Genomic DNA, 20,197 nt, shown 5'->3' on the forward strand with positions numbered 1-20,197 from the left:
GGACCAACTGAACTATTCGTAATTGAAATAATTGTCGTCTTTAGGGTAAGTACATCCTAATATTTAGTAATTGGTCGATCAAAACCTTAAAAGCTAAAGCTATTTTTATTGGTTTAAAACACATACTTATTTCTTGTGATGGACAGAATCCTAAATAAAGGTGAAGTCAATTCAATTGAAGTCTCTCTTGAATCTTGAGATTTCTAACTCGATGAAGGTTAATTTATTTATATATTATTATTATTATTATTATTATTATTTATTTATTCATTTTGGGATTAATCTCTCACTTGGATAGCTATTGATATTTGGTTGTTTAGTTAGTTTTGTGGGTTTTAATGAATCTCACTTTTAGGGGGAAAAAATCCATTTCCCCATAAAACCCAACGCAAAGCAATGAAGCGTACGTCGTCGTCTTCTCTGAAAAACCTTCCACGTACTGTAGCACCTCCTTCTTCTTCCATGGCATTTGGCACTCTCCTCCCTTCCCCACGTATCCCTTATCCGCCGCCATTTCCCCCCTTTTTCAGACCACCCACCGTCAACACTCTTCTCCACTCCTCTGCTCCAGTTCAACGCCCCCGCTCTGCTATTCATGGAACAACAACAGATCGCAGATCGGAATCCCACCGTCGACAATGAAATCCAATCAAAGAACAACGAAGAATCCCAAGAAACTACAAGAAAACAGGAAGAGGAGCATCCACTTCCATTAATGGCGCTCAATCACGTCTCCAGAGTATGCAGAAGCGTCAAGGATTCCGTCGATTTCTACACCAAGGTTCTAGGGTTCGTCCTCATTGAAAGGCCGCAGAGCTTCGATTTCGAAGGGGCTTGGTTGTTCAACTACGGCGTCGGGATTCACTTGATGCAATCTGAGGAGGAAGATAATTTTGGAGTTCGTGGAGGCAATAAGGATGATGATCATCTCGATCCCTTGGACAATCACATCTCATTTCAGGTTAGGGCTTAATTTTTTTCTGAAACTTAAATTTAGGTGAAATTTCTAGGGTTTTGTATAGGTTTGTTGAAATTGAACTGTGGCAGTGTGAAGACATGGAAGCGATAGAAGAGAGATTGAAGGTATTGGGAGTGAAATACATGAGGAGGACATTGGAAGAAGAGGAGAATGGAGAATCGATTGAACAGCTTTTCTTCAACGATCCCGATGGATTCATGATCGAGATCTGCAACTGCGAGAATATTAAGGTGGTGCCGACGGGTTCGTCCGGCAGGATTAAGCTTCCGGCCGGTCGCCATAACCCTCCATTGGAATTGAATGATGACAAGAAATAATTTGGACATTTTCGATTTAGAAGTGTTATCGGAGAGAAGTAGGGATAATTTACAAATTAACCTAAGGCCACGTTTAAGTAAATGGTAATCTGAAAATTCCCTTTAAGGTAATTTGAAGTGTGGGTTTCATTTGAATTCGAAATTCGTAATCAACAAGTAATCTCATGTGGAGATGAGAGTGAACAATTCAATTACATTTGAAAATAACACTCCAATTATATTTAATTGAAAATTAGGTGAGATCCATCGGTGTTCTTGAAAGTCATGTTTGTCTTTACATATTGTCAATTATTGTTTGTACCGATTTGGTTGATCGGTAACGAGCATTAAATAAAAGTCACTTTATCTTTTTTGGTACATAGTTATCGATCTTATTGCTCTATGATAAAGAGAGTTTATGAAACTTGTTTGTGGATATCGCAATATGGAATATGCGGAATGGAAATTAAATATACTAAAGGATTATTGTGTAACTGCCTTTGTTATTTTGTATGAATCGCATGAAATTTGAAAATTTTACTTCTTTACCATGGGTAGTTTTAGTAATAGTATATTGTTATATTACAAGTATAGGGTAACCCATTTCTATCGCAATTAGATCGTATTTGTCACATGTTTCAATTTAATTGAGATCTATTACCATACTATCATGAGATTGTATTATGATGGTACATAATTTGATTTAGGGCTTCCAAGTCAAAAATCGAATCTAGTTTTCTTATACGTAAAGAAATAGAATGTTGTAATAGATCTCTACTATTTCGTGACAGTGAGATGCACTTGTTTTTATATGGATCTAACTAGTAAAATTGTTTTCTTTCTAATTCTGAGGAATTGAAAGCATTTTTTACTTGAAAGCGATCGATCTCGATTGAGTTCACAGGTCATCATTAGCTTTTAGTAGTTCAAAAAAATGCAATGGTCTATTCCACCCGTCAAGCATAGGTAAAAGATATACATGTTTCTCCTTCATAAATGAGTGGGAAGGTGTTGGGCTTGGTAGGTACAAGTGAACCTTTAGGCAGAGAATTGGATTAGCTTAAAGTGAAGTTCACTGTAGTAGAAAAGAGGTCGATGGAACTGCTAATCGGTTGGTTAGGCCGGTAAAAAGCAATGGGGCTGGGGCAAGATCAATAGGTCAAGTTTGTTATCTTCTAGGATTGGACCATGAACAGCTTCTCAATTATCGTCTTGTCCAAGATTCCTTCTAGGTTGGTAGCCCGTAGCAACACTAGTTCTTTTTTTTTTTTTTTTTCTTAATCAATGCACTAGCATTATTCTTCCCAAAAGTGGGTCTTTTAAGTGAAGCAGTAGCAATCTCATTTATCGTTCAGTTCTTCGTAATTCGAAAATATGTCACTTCAACGAATAAAGTTGCTTCTTTTAAGTATTAGTCTCTTCTCAGAAGAACAAATAGGTGTGAGGAAAAAGGAGAGAGGGGTTACGAGCCCTCTTCCGTTATTCTTGGATCACCCATCTCTCGAATGAAGTAAAGTGATTGGAAGAGAAGACAACTGATAGGAGATCTCTATTCATTACACCCTCTTGTATAGGTTAGGGAAAATGGAAGTGTGCATAATCCCCCTATGACCCACAACTCAAAATGAGCCTTGCGACGAGATGCGAACATTCCCCATATTGCGATTCTCATATAAGTATTTAGGAAATCTCTCCCAAAACAATGGCCACACTTTTATTCAGGATTGTATCCCCAAAATCCAGAGTTCTTCCAATTCGATGCGACGGCGAAGAACCAAAATCCAGCAACAACAATGGGTATTCGTTGGGAGTTCGGCCATTGAAGTTGTAGCGGATCATACTGGTCCGACACGGGAAGAGCAAAGGGAACGCATACACGAGAATCGCAAACTGAGGAATGAAAGAGGCGGAGGAATGCGGAAAGAACATCAAGAAGATGATCGACGGCAATGGAGTTGAAGATTTTAGCGTTTATTTTTATGTTTCTCCTTATAAAAGAACTCGCCAGACTCTTCAACATTTGGCCACTTGACAAACCGCCAACATGAGAGAAGAGCCCAAATTGTAAGAACAAGATTTTGATACCTCTCTCTCTTTCCCTCCTTTCAACTAAAATTACGTAATCCACCCTGTTTTGATTTCGTAATTTCACACTGAAAGTTAGGTCGGATTTTATTTGGGTTATCGGTATACTAACAAAATTATGGCACAATTAGGTAACAAATGAATATACAAATGAATCTCACAAACTTTTTTGGTATCTAATTAGTTCTTTTTTTAGATTAATTAGACGTCATACACGTAAAATATTTGGTCATTAATCCCTGATTACGACATGGTTAAGACATTTGGTTGATCGTTAGCCCTCTTATATGCTTTCATATAATAGATGGCATCATTCAAATCGTGTGTTGAGACAATTCGGTCTACGAAAACGATACCTTCATTGTATTATACATTCCCGACACTACACTATATTGATTTGAGGGGTAAGCAAGTCCAAGATTGGTGTCGAATTCACGTAGAATATATATCGTACTGGTGTGCTCGTCATGATTGTTGTGCATAGGGAGAAATAACAAATGGACCAACTGTATCATATGACTATTTTTTTTTATACAATTCAATCCTGAGACGATTTATCACACTTGACGACATTTACTATTACTACATGATAAGAATTGGATTATCTTACATTTTTCAAGTATATAATATAAATATTATTTAGTATTAATTTTTTCATCGTACTGAATAATTTTATCCAAGACGTACAACAATATTCAGTACACCATAATTTGTTAGAGTTGGGTTCAATGCATGACCAAACCTTAGTAAACATAGAAAGTATTCAGCAAACAAGGCGACTCAATGTTGTTAATACTGATTGAAGACGTATTTGTTGTAGACGACAACGGCAACAAGATGAAGTTAATCTAGAGGCACAAGACAACCTACAATGAATCAAGTGACTTGTAATTCAAACTTTTAAATTCAAACTAATTGAATTATATTTTATCATGAGACATTTTTTTTATGCTAAAAAGGAAAAAAAATAAAAATATTCAAATCGTAGACCACGTCCACAAGTTTGATCCTTTGACCAAATCCATGTGGCTGATATGGATGCTGATTGGATTGAAAGGTAATCGTGTGCCAAGTACACGATTTTCCTTTCCACCAAAAATTACTCTCTTTCTGTCAATATTTTATCTTCAACATCACTTTTGAAATTTCTTTTCTATGTAACTCATTTTTGTCATTACTTTTAAAAATCACATTATTCTTAGAACTTAATCTATCAATCAACATGAAAGAGTGAACAACTACGGCCTGTTTTCTAAAAACAATACATTTCCAACTCTATCCCTTCTTTTTCTGTTTTCTTTTTCCTTCTTTTTTTGCATAACATTTTTACAACGCAAGGCAAGCATAAAACAAGCAGCCAAAAGAAAAAAGAGAAAAAACAGATCCTTAAGAATAATTAGACTATGAGGCTTAATTGTTAAGCTCTGACTCCTACAGTTTTAATAAAGAGGATATCCGATCCAAAACTGAAGAAGGGGGTCCATACAATTGGACAGACACAGATTTCTTTGATCCTTCTCTTAAAAACTCCAAATCCTTAACAACGTTGTCCTCTCCAATGATGTTTGATTCCTCCACTAGTGGCAATTCCACTAAACCTTCTGTCTCTAAGTTTTTTATCCACCCACGTAGTAGAAAGTTCACAACCTGTAATTACAACCCATATTTCAGTATTATTGCATCCACAGACTGAAAATGTAACTAAAATCAGCCAAACCCACGAATTCATCAGAAGATCTTCTAGATCAAACATCGAAAGAAGAGAAACATTTCGAACGTAAACATCTTATATCTCATCTTGAAACTAATAGATTCAGGTACAGTTGTTATGTTGTCCTAGGAATAGTATGGTATTAGGGTGTTATTAGAGTATTAAGGGTATATTGGTAATTAACAAAGAAGTTTGCTATACTTGTTGGTTATAAATAGAGGGAGGGGAATGAAGAAACAATATTTTGATGAATGAATTAGGGCTTGAGAGTGATCTCAAGATTAGGAGGGTCTAAGTACCTCGAAAACTTAGTTCATCTCGTTATCGTTTAGCTTTTAATATACTTGGATTCTACCAATTTCTCATTCTAACATCAGGTCCCTTCAAGTGTTTTGTTTTTCGAGTAAGTTCTAGTGTTGAGTTGTTCAAGTTCAAGAGGTGGTTTTTTGGTATTTCTCATCTATAAACAAATTTTATATTAGAGGAAGAAATAAAGCCCAAATGAGTCGAGCTCAACTGATATAATGCTTGTACTATTAACTTCGAGGTTAGCTATTTGATTCTTCCAACTCATTTATCATCAAAAGAAAGAAATTGAATAAACAAAAGCAAAAGAAGAATCCAGTGTAAAAAAAACAAATTAGAATAGCATATGGACTTTGAACTTTAGAATCCCTTTTGAATTGATTGAAAAAAATGGATCTTGTGAACAGCAGAAGTATACCTCAGGAACTTCATCATGTGGACAATGGCCTGCGGGGCTAATTTCGTAATATGGAGCCTCAGGCACTCGCTTTTTCACCTCAAGCCCCCAAACAGGTTTCACCCAAGGGTCTTCTTTTCCATATATTAGACAAACTGGCACTGAATTCATATGGCATCTACTCAAAAGAAAGAAACAAATTTAAGCCAAAACAGGACAGAGACTAAAGCTCTCAAGCCAACAAATTGAATCTTAATATCAAAATTATATCCCACCTTGATAAAGCTTCCCAAAATGATAGTTTCCCTTGAGGGGCAAACATGATTGATGCAAACGATGCAGCTGCAGCTGGATGCTGTGTTGTTTCCACGATTCGACAAAATACATCATCGACATTTGTCGTGTGATCTGCATAAACTTGCCTAAGGATGTCACCTATACTTTCAGGGTCGCTTATTTTCTGCCAACTGATATCAAACAGAGAGGTGAGAGAAGTAAAAGAAGAGAATAGTTATAAAGAAAGGGTACATAGAGATATTTAACACTTCATTGAATGATTAGTGAAGAACTTACACGAATTTTGTGAGTTTTCTCACACTTTCTGGTAATGGAAACTTTCCACTCCAAGGAAACATTTTTGCTAACCTTGGTGATCTAGTGGGATTAGGAAAAAATCCCCAGAACGGTGTTGCATTTAGCAATGTGACGCCCTTTACTAATTCAGGATTACATGCTGCAAAGTATAATGCCACAAACCCTCCAAGTGAATTGCCCACAATGTAGACTGGTTCACCAATGACCTGCAATGGTCATTTAAGACATCAGTATCAATGTCAATATAAACCTTAAGCATTCACACTTAGAGGAGAGGCTTCATTTACGGATTCTGGAAGTCTTAAGTTTGTATAGCCCAACGTTGGAAAATCTGTCTGCGTAGTAGCAGGTGGATAGAAAAATGAGTTTCAAAAGCCTGAAAATCTGTTTCCATGTTTGATTTATAGATTAGTGAAAAGGTTAATGTAACTTGTTGATTGTTTTTTACATGAAGTTAGCAGGCTCGGCCACATACGCCACATAAATCTAATCTATGAGTCAGCCCCCTACTCAAAGCAAGCACGTTACTCTCTATCTTTGAATATGGAGAAAACATGAGGGAAAATGAATGATTATTTTGGATACCTGTTCGATGAAATACCGAACTTGATCCTGCCACAAATCAATAGAGTAAACAAGCTCAGATGCCCATGGTTCAGTCTCCTCTCCAAAACCCCAAGAAGAATCTTTCCCATCTGATTCATTTCCTTCCTTAGAATGTGAAGTGGGATCTTCAACTGGTAATGACATGCCCTGCCCAAGAAAATCTATGGCCCATACCCTGTAATCACATCCCAAATCTTTTAGTTGTTTCGCATAATGGAACGAACCAACCCCAAAACCAGGAAGGAAAAGCACAGGTGGAGAGTTCAAATTTTCACATCCAGCTTTTTCATAGTGGACACTAAGTTTTGGTTTCCATTCCCAAAAGCCACTACTGATTTGAGCACTGGATTCACCATTAGATTCATCGGGCAAACCAGGAATTTGAACTTTACTCGTCGACTCGCCACTCTCCGGTATACTTACTGAACCCCCTTCTTCTCCATCAATGACATAACCACCGTAGCTTCTACATAGGATCTTCGGTTGAGAGCTTTCAAGTGGCTGCTTTGACCAAGAAAATCTGGTTCTGGCTTTGATTTTAGCACACAAGATTTTACGTTTTCTCAAGCTAGAGAGGTTTACACAACTTGGATTCAAGATTTTTCTTGCACATTTTCTCCTTAAAAACACAATATTACTGCTTGGAACTGAGCTACAAGACAGAACTTCCATTCCTAGAAAATAGTTCTGCAATGATAAACCAAAGAAAAGAAAACTGATTAAGCAACAAATTTACCAAACAAATTGTTGAATGAAGTAATCACTTCAGTTACAAAAAAGGGTTGTTTGAGAGTTGTTTTCAATTATTATGTAGATCAAAAGTTAAGCAAATACATACTTGGGTAACTGTTCTTTTAGCTTCTTCTTCCGACCAAAATCATGAACTAGTGAATCTTGATTCTTTAAAAACTATTTCGTAAACGAAAAGAAAACAAAACTAGTTTGAATAACATAGTAATTTTCAACAAAAATTTCAAATACTAACCTAAGCCAGAAACCCACAACCTCGATCAAAAAAATAACATAGATAACCAAAACTCAAAAAGATTTTCAGAAATACGTGTTGAGGATCAAACTCCGTACAGTGTTGGCGAAAAATCGACTCCCCCAGAAGCTTCAGAATGAAATTACATCTAATTCAACAGAATAATCGACAATTAATCACATGTAAAACAGAACCATCAGCAGAAAAACGAACCCAAATCTATGAAATTGAAGAATTCATAATGCTACTTCTGTTCTCCTACCTCTACTACTTAGCCTCGAGAAATCGCATGGGTCACAGTCTTCTTCGAGTTTCCGGGAGATTCCAGCGAAATAAACTGAGCTACGAATTTGATGCTTAGACGCTTCGCCTTGCTTTGGAAGCCAGGAAAATTAGTGGAACTTCGATTATGGAATTAATATTTGGAGATTTGTCGAAGAATCAGACAATAAAAATAAAATTATTAACTAATAATTTTCTTTTTATAAAGAAAAGATATCATATTTTTCATATTTTCAATAATTTGACTTAGATGAGAATAGTGACAGTTGCGTTACGTAATGGTTTTGTGTTTGTCTGATTAATGGAAATTGGGCAGAGTTTATTTGACAAATTGTTTCTAGCTAAATTACAAAGTATACTAAAATTAAACATTTTGCTCTAACTATCTTTTACGTATGTAATCGATTAGAATGTTGGACGAAAATCGAGACCTAAAACGATATTGTGAGACCTTAATAGAAATTGAGATCTAAACACTATCACATCATTTTAAGCTGTCACTATACTGATTGGAATATTTAAAATCTGTTATATAGTATTCACCAAGCACAAGATCTCGTTATTAATGAGTTGAAGATAGAGAAATCCATTGCAAATTGAAAGTAACAAAAAGCAAAGTACATCATAAAGAGGAAGAAGAAGGATAGCTTGACACAATCCTTTATAGTTGTTTGACCAAAGTCTAGTGTGAATAAGAGAAAGCTTTCTATTAGTGGAGCAAAATCTCTCATAATTTTTCTTACACCCATGGCTCTTTATAAAGAAGAGTTGATACTAGAGATGTCTACTAGGTGAGATGGAAATGGAGAAGGCTTTTCTATCCCTATCTCTACTCTTATTTCATATCCCGTCTCTGCGAAATTCTTTGCGGGGATCGGATTTCTCGTGGGAAAAAAATTTTCTTTTTTTTTTTTAATATATTCATTTTTAACAAATTTTTTTATTCTCAACCAAATAAAATTATATATATTAAATTGGTTATTTTCAATAATTTTTTCATTCAAAAAAATAGTACAAAAAATCATTATAAAAATAATACTATTATATGTGTAAAGATATAATTTAATTCTATAATTTCTAAAAGTTAAAATTTAAATATTACAATATCATAGTCAAGCTTTCCATTAAAATACTACAACATTTATATCTTAAGGTAGAAAATCTTAAATGTTAAAACAATTTAGAAATGTATAAAAGTACGAAAAAATTGAAATGAAAATTAGAAAATAACTAACTTTTTATACCATAATTTTTGTAAAAAGTATATAGATAAAATATTAATAATTATTATTATAATGATTATAATAATTATAATAATACTTATTATTATAAACTCATATTATGTTTATGTAAACAGAATATGAGTTAATAATAATAATAATAATAATAATAATCATCTTATAATACTTATTATGATAAACTTATATTATGTTTATGTAAACAGAATATGAGTTATAATAATAATAATAATAATAATCTTCTTTTTCTTCTTTTTCTTCTTCTTTAGGAAGAAGTAATTATTATTACATAATATATTCATCGGGGCGGGGACGGAGAATATAATCTTCGTCCCCGTACCCGTTCCCGTTTAGTCAGTAGGGAAAAAATTATTCCGCTCCCTCCCCCATTCCCCATCTAATCGGAGATTTCTCGCCCCGTTTAGGGTGAGTCCCCGTAGGGTAAGTGGACATCCCTAGTTGATACATTGGTCTCACCCAAATAATCGAACGGATGCAAACTTAATGACCCAAATAGTTAACCCACAACGAATTGACCCACGTTAAATGAGAAGATACCAATATAAACTTACTCCCTAACCTAGAGGCGCCTTCACTGCAATATGATATTTTTTCTTTAATAATAAATTGTTCTCTCCCTCGCTCGTGGACGTCTACTAACACACGGTTAGTGAATCACATAAATCTTTTGTGTCGATTTCTCTACTGTTTATATTTTTTTTCTTTGTTTGTTGATCTCACAACAAAACTCATTATATAATCTAATTTCCAATTAAGACTCTGATGAATTTCTATATGAAGAATAGTTTTGAAATATTTATAAAATATCAAAAAGACAATATTACAACTTTTGAAAGAATATAAATATTGTTGATGAAACTCATAGCTTAATACAAAGCTATTTTTATAAGGAAAACTCTTATAAATAGAAAAATCCTAATAGCATTTACATTTTATAGCAAAAAGTTCCAAAAGTACAAAAGTACTTTGTACTTTTGAAACTTTTGCTATAAAGTATAAATATTTTTAAATATTTTTTAGAAAATTTATTTTAAATGGTAAAACTATTGAAAATATTTACAAGATATAATAAAATTTTAGAATTATCAATGATAAACACTTATAGACTTGAAATCAGAATCTATAATTGACAGTTCTAAAATTTTGCTATTTTTGTAAATATTTTGATTCATATATTTAAAAATATCCCTATTTTTTATATTTAAAAAGTCCCTTTTTATAATTTAGTCTTGTTAATAATAACAAAATACCATTTTTATACATGAAAAAATGTAAAAGAGAGAGAAAAAAAAATGACAAATTATTGAAAGACTATCTAGATTTTTCACACGTGAAAAAAGACAAAGAAAGAACAATAATTTGAAAAAAAAATATTTAGGTTTGGTTGTTTTTCCCATGTGCAAAAAATATGAGGAAACATTTTTGCTTTAATATTTACATTTTTTTCTTTTTTATTATTATTACTTTTTGTAATATATGAAAAACCTCAAAATTGATAATATAAATTTTAGCGGTTTGATCTAGATTGTACATGATATTTGATAATCTAAATTTTAGTCTTCAAAAATATAGTTATAGCTAATTTAAATGTCAAAAATATATATATAATTTTTTAAATTTAAAGAAACATTGAAAGAATGTGGCGAAATAGATACCACTACGAAATTATTATTATTATTATTTTAATTCACAAGTTGCAAGATAATAAAGAAGGTAAAAATTAGCCTAATTTCTTTGCCCTCGGCATTTTCGTGGACAAGTTCCTGTGGATTAAACTGAAAACAAAACACCTCGACTTTTTTTCTAAAAAAAAAAAAGATTTTTAAGAATGAAGCTAAAAAGAGACAGTTGGCAGCTTGTGATTGGCCAAGAAATGCCTAATAAGTTGGAGAGCTTGCTTTGGAGCAAATTGTGGAACCTCGTGGCCAGCACCTCTGACTGTCACAAACGTTAGCCCTTCGTACTCTATTGTCCACCCACCAACCTATCAACAAGACACACGTGTTTTTATTTTATCCAAAATATTTTTAAAAGAACAAAATGTAAAAGCATTTTATTGGACTATATTTGAGACGCACTAGATAGGTGTATCCAAGAGAGCACTAAGTTTTTCTCTTTTCAAATTATTTAGACCGTGATTACCATTATTTGATTTTATATTTATTAAAATTAAGTCTATACATGCTTCTTTTAGATTATTATAAAAAAATTTAAATGATTATCAAACGGAGTTTAAAATATTACCTGACATGTTTAGTGATCAACTAGAAATAATTTGATTTTCTCAAAATTAGTTTAGTTTATGAGTGGTTTTTAGATTTATATTTCATAAATTTGTGTACTTTTAGGGTGTCTACATTTTCCATTTATTCTTCAAACACATATTGTCTTTCAAGTTAACAAAACATAAACATAATTATTTAAAAAATAACGTTGGTTAGTTCAATTGGCTTGAGTCAAGGGCTTTGCAGACTATCACTAAAATGATTATGATTATACAATACAATCGATAGAATAAAGTTGGTTTAGTCTGTTTTGATTGGTCAACTTGATTTGGTCATTCTTATTATCTAAACCTTTAATTTTATGTTTAATAGATCATTAAAACCAAAAGGAAAAAAAACGTACTTGTTGATGAGAGTACCAAGGAGTCCAATCCTGTTTAATCTTCAAACCAAGTTTATTCAAAGTCAACCTAGTTGAGGTCACTGGAATTCTTCCATCGGTATCTCCACTGCCATTTAAACGGGCTTCATCAATCATTTATAAAATTTATATTTCTCCAAAACATGATCAATCGAACTAAAGTCAAACTCATATTAAAAAAGAAAAAGTAATAAAAAATTATTAGAATAGAAATATTGAAGTTCTATTTCGAGCATTCTAAAATCAATTATAGAGTATAGAAAAAGAAAATTAATTGAAATTAAAAATAGGTTTGAAGAATTGATTTACCTAAAAATCCAAATGCGAAGGCCCCCAGCCACGAGTTTCTTGATTATAGGGAGTATTGAAGATGGTGCATCCTTCCAAAATGTGATGTTGTCACTGCAATTAACCCCACATATTGATCAATAAAAAAAACATTTTAGCACCAAAAAAAAAAAATACTATAAATTCAAACCATATATTTTGGATTGTGTAAAATAGTAAATTGATTTAATTTAAAATTAACCTAAATTAAATAAAATCTTGTCATTTTAAAATAGGTTATGCAAGCCTCATTGTAGTTTCTATAGCTTGTAGATTTTTTGAGGCAATAGTTTGTAGATTTTTAGAACTAAAACAAATATGATATGAATAATAAAATCTCTTGTTTTAATAGGTATAAATAATTACATGAGCAATTGGTCAGCACAAAACATATATATATATATATATATATATATATTGTCATTTATGGCTACAATCTACTTCAATCACATAATAAAAAAGTTTGTGATTTAACAAATTATGATTAGACAATTAGTATGTATTTCAAAAGGATTAGGATGCATGGAAGTTTTTTTTTTCTTTCTTATATCATCATATATTTATGAGTAGTTATTTAAATGACATCTAATAACCACAAAAACTAGTATTCAATTGTGTAGACCCCGTTTAATAACTATTTTTTTTTTGGAAAATTAAACTTATTTCCTCTCATTTTTTAATCTTAAGTACATGAATTGGATCTTCACCAAACTTATACAAAATTTTAAAACTACCTTCTTTAGTTTTCAAATTTTGACTAAAATAAATAACAAAACAACAAATTTAAAGGTGGAAGATACGTTTGTATGCTTAATTTTAAAAAACTAAAAGTAAAAAATCAAATGACTACCAAACTAGGTCGTAGTTTTCGATAAAAATAAATTATAATCTCAAAATAAAAAGTTAAGATCTAGTTTGGTAACCATTTGAAAAGTAATCATATAAAGGCTTATTCTACTTATAAATTTCTTGATTTGTAATTTACTTTTTATTGATAGCTTAAAAAACTAACCCAAATTTTGAAAATTAAAAAATATATATAGTTTTTAAAAATCTACTTTTGTTTTAAAATTTGACTAAGAATGCAATTATTTTATTTAAGAAAGATGCAAATCATGGTACAAAATTGTGATGAAATAAGTTAAATTTTCAAAAAACAAATTAGACCTTAATTATAAAAATTCCTTCAAAATATGCTATTTGTTTCAAAACTATTATTGGAGTGGAAAATTTTGAAATTGAGATCTAAAAAGTTGTGAACAATAACTTAGAACAAAAATTACTCCACACTTTTCGGTCATCATCAAATCATTCTCAATTTTAATTTTCATCCAACATTCTAATGATTATTACTATAGTTATGAAAGGTTAGTGATAATCATGCAAGTTATAAGAAAGAGAAAAAAAAAAAAAATTGGGCACTCCATTAGAGGCACCTATCTTGATGTATCCAAAATATAGTTCAATAAAACACTGCCACATGGTATTTTTATTTTTTTAAAAATATATTTGTTTTTTCTAATTTTTTTTATGTAGTAGAGACGTGGGCAAAAACTGCAGCTAATCATTGCTCTTTAAGAAGCATTTATATTTTTTAAATAATTGACTAAAGTTTAGGGTTCCCTTTTTCATTTTCATTTTGTAATTTAGCAAAAATATGTAGCGTGAATCGGTTTCAGTACCTGCAATGGGTCCAAGGATATGGAATTTTAGTAACATTGGCGTGCAGAGCCTTTTGAACGTCCGGTCTGTTCAAATACTTTTCGGTATAATCCGACGAACAAGGATCGTATCCAATCGGCCTCTTGTGCCATCCTTCCTGCACAAATTCATCTTCAATCACCGATCTATTTCCATTTTCCACAATATTTCTGTAAAATCCAATTCAAATAACTCACATTCTGAGGCGCAACGCCGTGGATCGAGAACCGCCGCTGCTTCCTTCCGCCGCCGCCGCTCGAATTCTTCTCAACGCATCTTGGAGTGTACAAACTGTACATATCGATGATATCGTACACTGCAAAATACTGATTGAGAGAAACATCGCAGGCGTTTGACGGAGCCGGATTGCTGAAATTGCAGTTTCTTTTGATTTCTTCGTACAATTTATCGGAGATCACGGCATGATCCCAAGCGTAGTCGATCATTCCTCGCTGATCGGTTTCGTCGTCGAGTAAGGCGTTTCCGATCTGTAAATCGAATCACACTGTTAGGAAATGAAGATCGAGTGAGCGATTTTTAAGCGATTTAGTGAGGATGAGATGAATTACCATGAAGCCTTTGAAGTTTATGCGTTTTTTCTTTGAGATTTTTTTGTTCTCATCGAAAATGAGCTCTGAAAGTTGCGGAACGTAGTGGCCTGAGGAAGAAGAAGAAGAAGATGATGATGATGATGAGTTAATTAGAGAGAGGAATCGGAATTTTGTGATGAATTTGAAGAAACAGAGAGATTCCGGTACCTGCGTAGCTCTCGCCGGCGATGTAAAACTCATGTGATTTGAATTGGGGGAATCGCCCGAACCAGTTGATTAGAAAGGCATAAGAATCCTTGGCTAAAGAAGAAGAAAAAAAATAGTTAATAGTTTATTTATCTTTTTTACTGAACAAAAGAAATTAACATTTAGGCTGGTTTTTTAGTTTTTGACAATTAAGCCTACAAATATTCATTTCATTTTTAGATTTTTTTTGTTTTCTTATCAATCCTTAACCCATACTTTCAAAAATTTAACCAAATTTTGAAAATTAAAAAATTTTTTGTTAAACACTTGTTTTTTATTTTTAGAATTAGGTTAAGAAATTCAACTTTTTTTACTCAAGAAATATGTAAACTATTATAATAAAATTTAAGGAAATATACTTAATTTTTTAAAATCATAAACAAAAAACCAAATAGTAATCAAATGGGGACTTAGTTTTTTTTGTTTTTAGTTTTCGAAAATTAATTCTATTTTCTTTCAACTTCTCACTCAAATTTCAAAAACAAAAATAGGTTTTTTTAAAAAAAATTGTTTTCAAATTTTGGCTTAGCAAGTAGATAACCGAAACAAGAAATTTAGAGGTGGAAAAAGTGTTAATAGACTTTATTTTCATAAACTAAAAACAAAAAATAAAGCCCCGTTTTGTCCTTAAATTTTAAGAGTATCTAATAAATCTTTAAACTTCCAACTTTGAGCCTAATAAATCTTTAAATCTTAATTATGTATCTAATAGATTAACGACCTATTCAATATTATTGAAATTCGCTATTAAACATAAAATTAAAATGTTAGAGTTTCATTAGACATAAAATTCAAATTTATATTTAAGAATAAATTTTAACAATTTAAAAATGATATAGGCATGCTTGACACAATATTCCAAGTTAAACAACTATTATCTACTTGTTGCTTGCTACAAAATTTAGTCATCGATATAAAAATATATGAACTAAGATTTAATCAACTTAAAGAATAAGTTGGGAATCACTTGCAATGGATTTTCAAGCTACTTGTTTTGTACTTGAAAATATATATATATATATATATTTTCCAAATACTTGAAAATCAATCCAAACAAATCTTAATTAGAATAATTTGCGTTACGACTATTTATACCTGTGATCGTGTCGCCGAGTTCACTGATGTCTTTACTAGTATTTGTGTAGGAGAATCCAACTCCAACAGGTGATTCCAAGAATAATAGGTTTGTCGCTGAATCAACACAAATGTTTATTATTATTGTTATGGCCATATTATATCAAACGAATCTATCATTCGATTTTTGTTATAATTTTAATTTGTTAAAGGAAAAAAAAAAACCCATTGAATTTGCATCTTCATAAATTGATTAATTCAAATAAAATAAAGTTTGGTAAGAATTAAGTTTAACCAATGTACTAATTAATTACCTGTTGAATTATCGTGTTAAACTTCATAAATTTCAATCTCTACTATCGTTTTCTCTAAAACATTATCTATTTCATATCATTTATTATTCATTAAGGGCATGAGAGATATTTTTAATAATATTTAGATTAATAACTTAAAAAGGGTTAAAATTTCAACATGTAATAAAGAATAAAATTAAATTCAAGATGTGATTGGATAAAAATTGATACAACTCGACTATTTTTAATCAATTTGTACGTCAAAACTTTGAAGTATTATAAATTAAAATTTCAAACTAATAATTATACTGACAAAAATACTTAAGTTATAAATTGATATTTTCCTTTATAATAATAAATATTTTTTTAATTAACAAAAAATGAAATTTATTATTTTCAAGAAAAAGAAATACCTCTATTCCAAGTGTATGGGTTGAACTTGAGTTTTGGCTTGTCCCCTTTCTGAGGAAAGAAAGGTCCCAATTCCTCGGCTGCCCCGAACCCGATTGATGAACATCCGGGTCCTGATTAATGTTTTAAACATTAATTAATCACATCTATTTTAATGTTAATATAATATCTAAACATGTGTTACAAACTTTAAATGAATATTAGAAAGTCATAAATTTTTCATTCAAACAAACCAAAGAATATCAACATATACCAACTTTTTTTTTTTTTTGACAAATTTGGTATGAAAGTGAATATTAAACAAATACAATATTTAAACGTGTGGATTAGAAAGGAAAAAATACATTTTGAAACCCACTGACCTAACGAAAATTAAACTTGAAATGAAAGTGTAACATATATTTTAAATCCTATGAACTATAATGAATTTTTTTATTAAACAAATACTATTTTGATCCATATACTTTAGAATCTGTTCAATTTTAGTCATTGTAGTTTCAAATCTCTAATTTTAATCCTTGGAAATTTACTTTTATCGAAATTGGTTATATAATAAAAATATTCATATACTTATACTAAACATTAAAGTTAGTCCCTCAAAGTTAAATTTTACCAAAATTGGTTAAATAATAACAATAATTTTCATGCAATGAATATAATATACGAAAATATTTTCAAAATTTATAGTAAAAAGATTAATAGATAACAAAAAGTTTTCTAACAAATGAACAATAGATTAGACTAAATTTAAGATTTATTGAAAGTATAGGGATTAAAAATAGAGAATCAATGGTAAAAAATTGTATCGAAACCTAATAACAATAACAATAATATTTGTTTATAGAGTATACTATATCGATATTATATTTAAAAAATTTATAGTGAAAATTTTAATAGATATATTTTTTTTTGGAAAAAAAGAACAATAAATTCCTATGAATATTAAAATTGAACCTTTTCCTAAATTACCAAAATAGTATTTTAACCTTAAAAACATTTAAACATGAAACCAAAATGAATGAAAAATCCAAGGAATTGAAATAGAACCAAAAAAAAAAAAAACACATAAATTATTCCCATTGACAGTGACATTTTTCTCTCCATCTTCTAAATATGCTCCTTTTTCATATCCATCTGCTAGGAAAATGTCATTGGGGATTGCCATTGGCCATCTGCTCCTCTGTCAAAAAAGGCTAAAATACAAACCAAAAAAAGAAAAGTAGTGACCCCTAGGGACCTCCCTGCAATTAAAACCAATTTCCCATTTTTACCCTATCTTGGCTATTTTAATTCCTATAATTTGTACCCCTTCTCAAGTTCCCTACTCTCAAACATTCCATTTTGGTTTAAATAATATTAATTTTCCTCTCATTTTTACATATTAAATACAACCGTCTTTAATATAGTTCATCTACTCTATACGAGTATTCGTAAGCTGGGTTGTGTTGAAAACCAAATCCAATTGTTTGGGTTGTAAATTTCTCCACCCAAACCCAATTGTTCGGCTGCTAATAAACTCAATTCAACCCAACCATGAAACATTTGGATTTGATTGGTTCTAGTTACTCGGGTCATTTACGAAAAAAATTGATTTAGCTACTCCTACATATTGAATTAAGATTAATAACTAATTTATATAATATAAAATCTCCTTCTAACGTGCTAAAAAACTATTGGAGAATAAATTATCTAAAAAGCTAATGAAATTTAAAAAAATAAAATAAATATATGTATATCTAATTAAATCATAAGCAAAAAAATATGTATACATTTCAAAGTTAATAATAAGTTGAGGTTGATATGGGTCATCCAACCAATCCAACTCATCAAATTTTCATTTATTTAAATCCAACTCAATTCAAAAGAGTTGATAACTCAACCCAAACTGCACGGATTAGATTGGATTGAACTATTTTTTTAGGTCATTAGATTTTTTTAATATCCCTAGTTTACATCACTTATTTATTAGAAGTAAGAATTATTTTGATATATAAATGAAATTATGTCGTAACTTCATATTTATGAGATAGATATTTGATATCTTTTTCTACAAAATTAAAATTATTGTGTATTTAAAATTCTATGACACAGTTGTACTTAAATATTCCTTACACATCAAAGAGCAATGATTAAATGACAACTAAAATTTAAAAAATATATATATAATATAATAATTTGACAAGAAAAGAAGAAAGAACCAATGTTCAAAATGTTGAAAGGTAGTTATCGAACATGGGTTGTTACACATGACCATATTTTAAAAACTTTGTAATAAATACAAAAATTAAATCATACTTGGATAGTGACATTTACTATTTTCCTTTTTCAAAAAATGTATTCAAAATAACTTTGACTCATGACTTCAATAATAATCCAAAAATTAATTCAATTTAAAATTTTGGTCATTTTTTGTCCATTATTATTTGTGATAAAATTTTCCATCCAAGAAAATTACAGAATTATCCAAAATATGGTCTTCACGTTTCTGTAAGTAATTAACAATCTTTGACTTTTCAAAGATGAAAGAGATCCATTTTAAAATCATATAATCAAATGAATAATAATAGATGATGAACCATTTTAAAATCATCTAAAATAAACACATAATTAACATGAAGAAATTCTAAAATAATGAAGTTTTTAGGATTTTTTTTTTTTCTTTTTACCTCCATTAAGCCAAAGAAGGAGAGGCTTTTCATGAGGATTATCAATGGCCTCAAAGAACCAATAAAACAAAGCTCTTCCATGACTCTCATTGACAGTAACATACCCAGCATATTGCTTGAATTTCACCGGTGGCTGTCCGGGCAGCCCGACGACTCGATCCGCCTCCCGTCGGGCCAATTCGTCCCGACCGAGGCCATATTCAGCACCGAAACTTTCTTCTACCAACCCGAGAAGAAAGGAAAGAAGAAGGAGATATGAAAAGAAAAAAGAGATCGTCGTAGACGCCATTAGATTAGAAATCTCAGGAAGCTCTCTGACTCCGACTCCGACCCGACTTTGACTCTTTTTGCTTGTGGACTGTGTGGTTTAAATAGAGAGAGGGAGATAAGGAAAGATTGTGTGTGTGGAGGATTTTGCAGTGTAATTAATTGGAGAGGTTTGTTTATTCGTTGAAGGAGAAATGGAAGAAAGAAAGAATTGGCTTTTTGGAACCATATGCGTGAGACGGCAGATACAATAAAGCAGCCTTCTAATTTGTACCTTTTTTAATAAAATAAAATAAAATATCAATTCAGTTGACTCTTATGCCACCAATCAAATTATTGTTATATTTTCTTTTTTTTAATACATGCTTTAGGGGTATTATGGTCATTTACTGGTGGATGAAAATTACTCATTCTGGTTCGAATCTCGTTATCCTATTATTACATTATTATTGAAAAACTAGTAATTATTCAAATATTAGATAAACTAATATTTTAAAGCACGGTATAATGTATTA

The 20,197-nt window shown here is 31.0% G+C and overlaps 3 protein-coding genes across 7 annotated transcripts; 1 reads left to right on the forward strand and 2 right to left on the reverse strand.

The window, feature by feature from the left end:
• Positions 1-376: 376 nt before the first annotated feature.
• On the forward strand, positions 377-1,629 carry LOC120086865 (lactoylglutathione lyase). Its single transcript, XM_039043683.1, has 2 exons — positions 377-961; positions 1,048-1,629. Exons 1-2 carry the CDS (start codon positions 596-598, stop codon positions 1,294-1,296), a joined length of 615 nt encoding a protein of 204 aa, XP_038899611.1. The 5' UTR covers positions 377-595; the 3' UTR covers positions 1,297-1,629.
• Positions 1,630-4,583: 2,954 nt separating this feature from the next.
• On the reverse strand, positions 4,584-8,410 carry LOC120086268 (pheophytinase, chloroplastic). 5 transcript variants are annotated; one of them, XM_039042817.1, is made up of 8 exons: positions 8,222-8,410; positions 8,058-8,107; positions 7,813-7,883; positions 6,954-7,661; positions 6,348-6,574; positions 6,050-6,241; positions 5,796-5,952; positions 4,584-5,007 (listed from the first exon to the last, which is right to left on the reverse strand). In XM_039042817.1, the coding sequence occupies exons 4-8, from the start codon at positions 7,644-7,646 to the stop codon at positions 4,792-4,794; spliced, it is 1,485 nt and encodes a 494-aa protein (XP_038898745.1). In that variant the 5' UTR covers positions 7,647-7,661; positions 7,813-7,883; positions 8,058-8,107; positions 8,222-8,410; the 3' UTR covers positions 4,584-4,791. The 5 variants fall into 5 exon arrangements, with proteins under 5 accessions (XP_038898745.1, XP_038898744.1, XP_038898750.1 ...); XM_039042816.1 differs by lacking the exon at positions 7,813-7,883; XM_039042822.1 differs by lacking the exon at positions 7,813-7,883 and having other exon boundaries at positions 8,035-8,107.
• A 2,726-nt stretch (positions 8,411-11,136) lies between these two features.
• On the reverse strand, positions 11,137-19,912 carry LOC120085096 (serine carboxypeptidase-like 34). Its single transcript, XM_039040952.1, has 10 exons — positions 19,416-19,912; positions 16,752-16,862; positions 16,067-16,162; positions 14,933-15,025; positions 14,744-14,832; positions 14,372-14,662; positions 14,156-14,292; positions 12,456-12,548; positions 12,129-12,234; positions 11,137-11,484 (listed from the first exon to the last, which is right to left on the reverse strand). Exons 1-10 carry the CDS (start codon positions 19,702-19,704, stop codon positions 11,335-11,337), a joined length of 1,455 nt encoding a protein of 484 aa, XP_038896880.1. The 5' UTR covers positions 19,705-19,912; the 3' UTR covers positions 11,137-11,334.
• Positions 19,913-20,197: the final 285 nt, after the last annotated feature.

The sequence above is a fragment of the Benincasa hispida genome, chromosome 9 (genome assembly GCF_009727055.1).
Source record: "Benincasa hispida cultivar B227 chromosome 9, ASM972705v1, whole genome shotgun sequence".
NCBI lineage: Eukaryota > Viridiplantae > Streptophyta > Magnoliopsida > Cucurbitales > Cucurbitaceae > Benincasa > Benincasa hispida.

What these genes read in the sequence shown, in the direction of transcription:
- LOC120086865 (XM_039043683.1), top strand. Translation starts at nt 596, where the DNA reads ATGGAACAACAACAGATCGCAGATCGGAATCCCACCGTCGACAATGAA. An exon ending in ACAATCACATCTCATTTCAG is followed by an intron (nt 962 to 1,047) that starts GTTAGGGCTTAA and finishes GAACTGTGGCAG; the next exon opens with TGTGAAGACATGGAAGCGAT.
- LOC120086268 (XM_039042819.1), bottom strand. Translation starts at nt 7,646, where the DNA reads ATGGAAGTTCTGTCTTGTAGCTCAGTTCCAAGCAGTAATATTGTGTTT. An exon ending in AGAAAACTCACAAAATTCGT is followed by an intron (nt 6,242 to 6,347) that starts GTAAGTTCTTCA and finishes GTTTGATATCAG; the next exon opens with TTGGCAGAAAATAAGCGACC. An exon ending in TTTTGGGAAGCTTTATCAAG is followed by an intron (nt 5,953 to 6,049) that starts GTGGGATATAAT and finishes TCTTTTGAGTAG; the next exon opens with ATGCCATATGAATTCAGTGC.
- LOC120085096 (XM_039040952.1), bottom strand. Translation starts at nt 19,704, where the DNA reads ATGGCGTCTACGACGATCTCTTTTTTCTTTTCATATCTCCTTCTTCTT. An exon ending in CGCCGGCGAGAGCTACGCAG is followed by an intron (nt 14,833 to 14,932) that starts GTACCGGAATCT and finishes CTTCTTCCTCAG; the next exon opens with GCCACTACGTTCCGCAACTT. An exon ending in ACGGCGTTGCGCCTCAGAAT is followed by an intron (nt 14,293 to 14,371) that starts GTGAGTTATTTG and finishes GAATTTGTGCAG; the next exon opens with GAAGGATGGCACAAGAGGCC.